The sequence below is a fragment of the Borostomias antarcticus genome (genome assembly GCF_949987555.1).
Source record: "Borostomias antarcticus genome assembly, chromosome: 2".
Lineage (NCBI taxonomy): Eukaryota > Metazoa > Chordata > Actinopteri > Stomiiformes > Stomiidae > Borostomias > Borostomias antarcticus.
The window spans coordinates 40,412,194-40,418,915 of NC_140235.1; the positions used below are offsets into that span (position 1 = coordinate 40,412,194).

At 48.1% G+C, this 6,722-nt stretch overlaps 2 protein-coding genes across 2 annotated transcripts in view; one reads left to right on the forward strand and one right to left on the reverse strand.

The window, feature by feature from the left end:
- The window catches only part of LOC311323316 (exportin-7-like), a gene marked incomplete at its 5' end in the record, with an annotated part of 45,155 nt that extends 44,646 nt beyond the window's left edge, over nt 1-509 (forward strand). Inside the window, 1 exon segment of the mRNA XM_084455517.1 lies at nt 165-509. Within this exon segment, the coding sequence (XP_084311643.1) occupies nt 165-258 (94 nt within the window). The 3' untranslated portion in view covers nt 259-509.
- Nucleotides 510-2,494: 1,985 nt separating this feature from the next.
- pbdc1 (polysaccharide biosynthesis domain containing 1) lies at nt 2,495-4,752 on the reverse strand. Its single transcript, XM_084451812.1, has 6 exons — nt 4,722-4,752; nt 3,827-3,892; nt 3,650-3,709; nt 3,327-3,467; nt 3,124-3,235; nt 2,495-3,042 (listed from the first exon to the last, which is right to left on the reverse strand). The coding sequence occupies exons 1-6, from the start codon at nt 4,749-4,751 to the stop codon at nt 2,951-2,953; spliced, it is 501 nt and encodes a 166-aa protein (XP_084307938.1). The 5' UTR covers nt 4,752; the 3' UTR covers nt 2,495-2,950.
- Between the last annotated feature and the right edge of the window lie 1,970 nt (nt 4,753-6,722).

Sequence of the window (6,722 nt, forward strand, 5' to 3'; positions counted from 1 at the left end):
CATCTCTCTCTCCCATCCCTCCCTCTCTCTCTCTCTCTCTCTCTCTCTCTCCCTGTCTCTCTCTCCCTGTCTCTCTTCCCTCCCTCTCTCTTCCTGTCTCTCCCTCTCTCTGTCTCTCCCCTCCCTCCCCCTCTCTCCCTCCCTCCCTCCCTCCCTCAACGCAGGTTCACTCAGAACCTGTCAGTGTTCAGGCGGGAAGTCAACGACAGCATGAAGAACTCGACATACGGAGTGAACAGCAACGACATGATGAGCTGACATTCCACGCGGCAGAGTCTCACCCGAACGGACCCGGGGTCTCCGCTGCTCCCCCCGCCCCTCGCTCCCCACGGCCACGCCCCCCCCCTCCTCCTCCTCCTCCTCCTCCCCACACACCTCCAGGCCAGGATGCCCAGGGACCCTTTCTTAACAGCCTGCACCTCCCCGAGTTCCACCCCTCCATCCCTCTTTCAGTTCCTCCCTCCTTCCTCCTTTTTATATAAGCATATATAAATATATACAGATCTATTTTAAAGCCAGTGTGTTTGACCTCCAGGGGTCACTCATCTAGCTGGGGGGGGGGGGTGGGGTTGGGGGGGGTCAGAGTTCAGGGGTCACTCTGAGAGAGGAAGGGGTGGGGGGGGGGGACACCTTTATGCACTCTGGAGGGAAGGAATCGTGGAGGGAGGAGTGCAGGACGGAGAGAGGGAGGGAGGAAGGGGGAGGAGTCTTGGTGGAGGCGGGCGGGGTCGGGGGGGGAGGTGTGATCTGGTAAATGTAGTCCTCTGCTTCTGCCTGCCTTGTATAGAAACACACACAAAAAACAAGTGTACATTTTTTTTCATAACATTTTGAACAATGTTTATAATGATTGAATTTAAAAACACAAAATGAGAAAAACGTGTGATTGAACTTTTTACAGTCTAGTGAGTTAGTGCACCTGTCTGTCTGTGTGGGCGAGCAAACTTTCGACTAGAGCTGGAGAGAGAGAGAGAGAGAGAAGACGAAAGAGAGGGAGTGTGCCTGAGTTGTAGGAGTATGACCAGCGAGAGGAGAGAGAATAGACACTAACACAGAAAGAGAGAGAGAGACTCGGAGCGTCCATCTTGTATATTTTTTCCTCAGAGCCTCTGGTTGGAGTGTTGTAAATAGCCACTTGCCTTCTATAAGCAGGGTGGCAGGGTTTCACTTCCAGTCCAGCCCAACACAGCTCTAACCCCCCCACCCACCCACCCCCCCACCATCGATATCGCTCAACGCACCCCTGCCCCCACACCACCCTCTATATATACACTTCCTGCTTCCTGTCTTCGGTCTGCTATGATTGGTCAGGTGTAAGCAACATGGTAATAGCTACATATTACCCTCTGGTAGGCTAGATGGAGTCTGCCATTTTGTTTACACTCGCCTGGTTCCTCCGACTAGTGGGGACAGCGTCGGTATCTAGTGTTCAAGTCTGGGAGGAGGAGTTTGCGTGGGACAGCGGATGGTCTCAGAAGACTTTTTTTTTATTTTTTAGACGAGTGCGTGCGTGTGTGTGGGTGTGGTGAAGTGAAATGAATTGTGGGTAAGTGTGTGTGTGTGTGTGGTGAAGTGAAATGGCTCTCTGTTGCCGTGTGTGCGTGCGTGTGTGTGTTTGTCTGTCTGTACCTGGTGTCCCATGGTGCTGCGATCGATAGAACCGCTGAAGGAGCTTCGTGCTCAGACAGAGGCCTGGGTTCTAGAACACCGCGGAACCAGACCCCTGTTCTCGGGCGCCAGCAGAGGAACCCACGTTCCTGCCTCTAGAGCTCTCTGAAGGAACCCCCGTTTTATTTTAAATACCTGAAGAATAACGCATCAACTTGGTAGAATACAGAACTGTGTAAAAAGATACAGGAACGGAGGAGTATATTAGCAACTTGTGCTACTCTCTACAGTGTTGCTGCTAACTGTTTGTGACGACTAGCTCATCTCTAACCATGTCAACACTCATGGATGTTCATTGAGTTCCTGGTTTTCGTTGTTTTGGTTCCCTGATGTGAATGTGTGTGCTGGGTCCATGGAGTGAACAGATAGCTGGTTGAGTTGTGGATGTCTGCTACATATAGTGTAAGCATTGTGACTGCAAATAAACGTCATTGGTTTGTACAATCATGTCAGGGTGTGTTCTTACATTCAAGATGGTTCATTGAATACAGTTAAGTGGTGTACTTGAAATACTCTACAGGATGGTACTTAATGTATTGTTAAAATACTGTTCTGTAGTTAACGGGACCACTTTGGAAATGTGAAGACGTTCTGTGAGGAGCATGTGGCTAGAAACTGAATAAATTAACTTCAAAGTATGAGGTAATGTTTATGTATTTTCAGTGTACTATTCTTTTACGCATACTACAGTAGTTAATAGGTCTTAACTAGTTTATGACTGGACAATTCCTGTTTCAAAGGTATGAAATGGCTTTTATTAGGATTATCAACAAATAAGGGTCATACAGAATTCAATTTACATTTAATCAGGATCAGTTCACCCAGGTCCTGTAGCATCCCCTGGTTTTTACAAGCTTAAAACCTCGATGGTCAAGATGATCCAAACCCCTGTGGCCTTCAGCCATAAAGGTTATTACAAAAACAAAATGTCAGCCATTCACAGATAAAGCATGCATCATTACAACAAGCACACACTGCCCTGTGTGGCTTTTAGCCAGCAAGTACTTAAGGAAAGAAGGTCACCTGTCTCAGATCCCAATTCACACATTTGTAAACCCAGACCACCCTGTAAACCGTTTTTTTTAAGCGTTTCCTTGACATGAGAAAATGCTCGGAGGGAGTGTCCACCATGTTTGTGTCAGGTCAGTCCTTTCTGTTCAACTTGATGAGGGAAATACACACTTCAGGCGTAAGGGTAGGGGACAGGGAAGCGTCGGGGGCCGTGTTCCTGCGTAGCGTCAGGGGCCTCCTGGTCGAGGGTAGCTGGGCGATGGGAGTGGGACTAGCTCTTGGGGCCCTTGGCACCAAACAAGGGGCTGTTGAAGCCCTCTCTGTTCCTAGCGATCTCGATGGCGAAAAACTGGATCCTGGTGGCTGAGAGAATAAAATACAGTTAACGCCGAAGTCTCGATCGCAGTTCACTTACGTATGTGTTGTTTTTTTGTGGCGACATACCAAATATAGTGTTTTCCTCTGTGTAGTCCATCTCACAGTCCAAGCGGAGCAGAGTTCCGTAGTTGAAGTCCTCGACAACGCCGTCAAACTGGTTGCAAAATGGACGCCATCTCTACAGAGAGACTACAGATCAGACCTGAGGCAGATATCACCATCGTATTTCAGATATGGGTTGGTGAACACACACACACACACACCCCTACCTCTTTGGCTTCTGCGGATTTGAGATCGTCAGGATTCAGCAGTCGGAGGTTGAGGTCACTGAATGATTCTTTAAAGGAAGAGTAGATGTCGTCGTCTACCTTCGTCAGCTTCAGGAACTTGGTGTCTACAGATGAGATGAGCTACAGGGAGAGAGAGAAAGATGTCTTTACGTACGTTTCTGGCTGTAGGCAACTTGACAAGGTAGTTTTCTAGGGGGTGGGGGGTCTATGTGTAGGCTAAACGCCCGTGATAAATAGCCAAGTTCAGAGTGAGGGAGACGGCCATGTTTGGCTTCTCTTGCAGAGTCAGTGGAGGATCTTACATTGAAGTAAATTTCAGCGTGGTTGTAGGCTTTCATTGCCCACATCACCTCCAGCTGTTCCTGGGAGAGAGAGACATGCAGACAGACGTAAATGAGCCTTCTGGACGGTCATAGTCAGACCACCCTCGTCCCCCACAGAGAATTTACGTCCGTGTGGAAGAATTTCGGGCAACTTACGTCGTTTCCGTACTGGTCCGCTGGGAGAGACAGCGCATGTGCTGCTGACATGGCCCCATCCACACCCTGTGAATAACATCAATCAGTCATATCAAAACCAGTCATACCCACTGAGCAAAGACACGTCTAAAAGACGTCTTTTAGATGTCTTTTTCAGACGTCCAAAGACATCCAATTAGGAGCCAGAATGATTTTTTTTTTTACGTTCAGATATTGAACCCGTTCTGCACGTCCACAGACGTCTTAGAGGGGTCCAAGCCAGACGTTTGAATATCGAGGGGGTCCAGCAGACGTACAAATGGGGTTCTGGACCAACGGGACGTTATTAAGACATGATCTGAACGTCTACCTGACGTTGTGTGTTTGCTGGGTACCAGTAACGTTACTTGGGAGGATCAACTCCCAGCACATTCCTCTTTAATTCATTCCCCATCCCACGAACGTTAGTTCTGGGTGGTTCCCTGTTTGAGTAACGTTCTCTAGCCAAGTTATTTCCGTTGGTCCACAGACACAAAAAACACCACACAGGTTTGAAAACCCGAGGGCGAGACTCTGCGGCACCACCATGTAAATAACGGCCGTTGCCCCACGCGCACCTGCCTTTTACCAACGCCCGTTTCCCTGGGTAGCATCATAGCGCGGGAGTGTGATCAAGCGGGCTCGTGCGGGTTCTTATGGGCTCGTGCGGGTGAAAGGGAGGCACGTGCATAACTAGCTAGCTAACACTAGCCCAGGACCTGTTCTGAGTCCCCAAGACCAATGATCGGTCGCGAATTCAAGCATTTGGGCGAGACTGTTCATTACTCTGAGACAGCGTTATACGGTGTATTTAAATACCACGCACTAGGGAATTAGGGTGTGAATGCAATAGTAGCTAATGACAAGGCTCGCTCACCAGAGACGGAAGTCCATTTCCAGACGCCATGTTTGCTATGAACTGTGTGATGACATCATACTCTTAAAGGACCATGCGTACCAAATGTAGTCCGAGATCTGCCATGTTTGTGTCCTATACAAGTGTGTCAATTTGTCTGATTGGCTCTTCTGCATACATAGAATCCTATACAGTAGAACTAATTCATTCATTTGAAACACCAGTGTTGGTCCCCAACATGGCAGGTCTAGGACTACATTTGAAACTTATGAATATCAAAGGTGCCGAAATGTCTACATGCTGATGTGTTGGAGGTAAATCTCTCCTGTCACACAATGGGCAGTTTCAACGGTGGCTCATTTGTTTCTAACTTGTAGTATGCGCGGTTGTTCTGTGCTTCCAGGCGAATGAAAGTGTGCTGTTCATACTGTCTGTGACTGGGTACTGTCCATACTGTCTGTGACTGGGTACTGTCCATACTGTCTGTGACTGTGTACTGTCCATCCTGTCTGTGACTGTGTACTGTCCATACTGTCTGTGACTGTGTCCATACTGTCTGTGACTGTGTACTGTCCATACTGTCTGTGACTGTGCACTGTCCATACTGTCTGTGACTGTACTGTCCATACTGTCTGTGACTGTGTACTGTCTGTGACTGTGTCCATACTGTCTGTGACTGTGTACTGTCCATACTGTCTGTGACTGTGCACTGTCCATACTGTCTGTGACTGTACTGTCCATACTGTCTGTGACTGTGTACTGTCTGTGACTGTGTCCATACTGTCTGTGACTGTGTACTGTCCATACTGTCTGTGACTGTGTACTGTCCATCCTGTCTGTGACTGAGCTGACGAACTGGCTCAGATAATGAATGTATGTGCTGCCCTCTGGTGGCCAAAACGCCAACTGCTCCAACACTCCTCAAGGATGCACAAGATCCCTCTCGTATTCCTCTACCCCTCCCCTACACAGTAAATTAAATTGAATTTTATGAAGACAGAAAAAAAACAACTTAAAATGTAAATCGACCCATTGATCCCTCTGTGGTCCGGTTTGTTGGTAGAAGTGTTATCACAAAAGAGTGCGTTATTAATGGGTCGATAAGGACACTTGTTGGTTGACAGTTATAACCGATTCAATAATGCTATGTCATGTCTGAATGATCCCCCCCCACATAGAGAATGGACTGATCCACTGTTTGGAAGCAGCAACAGAGAAAGCAAGTGTCATGGGGGAGACCAGCCCCCTAGTAGGATGCATCAGCCCGGTGCCCAGACCAGACGCCCCGTCCTTCCACCCTCTCCATGTCCACAGGAGCGTCATACCGACAGGCCTCCTCTCCGTGCGCGTCTGGGGTTTTCGCATGCTGCCAGTCACGGATCTGATTTGAACACTGCAATATTATTCTAATTTGGAGGTAGGAGCACATTGCGCTATATTTCGTCATTACGAGGGAGATTGCATCCCTGGGTTGGATTCAGCGCGTATTTTTTGTTTTGATGGCGAGAGGCGCACTTGTCTCATTCCCTCTCCTTCATGCGCGCATTTAGAGGCCATGATCTGACATGGGATATTCTTTATGATGTTATGGTATGATATGATGATCTGTAACAATTAGGCTGATGACTGTTATGCTGTATTATCAGTAATGCTAGACTCATTCTGTTCCTCTCAGGAATAAGGTTATCCTTGCTCACTATGGTTCTGGTGGAGATTCTAGCTTCGCATGGAGGCGGTTCTAGCTTCGAGGAGAGGATATTTTTCGACCCGTTTCTCCTGACAAGGGCACCGGCAGAACTGGGGACTTCCACGCGCTGGGCTTTATAGGGCGTCTGTCTCGGGATGTTATTATGTTATTATGTTATTAGGCTAGATAGGCTACAATTAATCACCTGGGTGGGAGAGATTTGATTCCCTTCTTAATCAAGTGGGAAGGAAAGAAAGTGATATTCGTGTACGCACCATATTTTGCCTCTGCCGTAGCTATATTCACTCAAAGTAAACCACTTCAGGTGTGTGTGT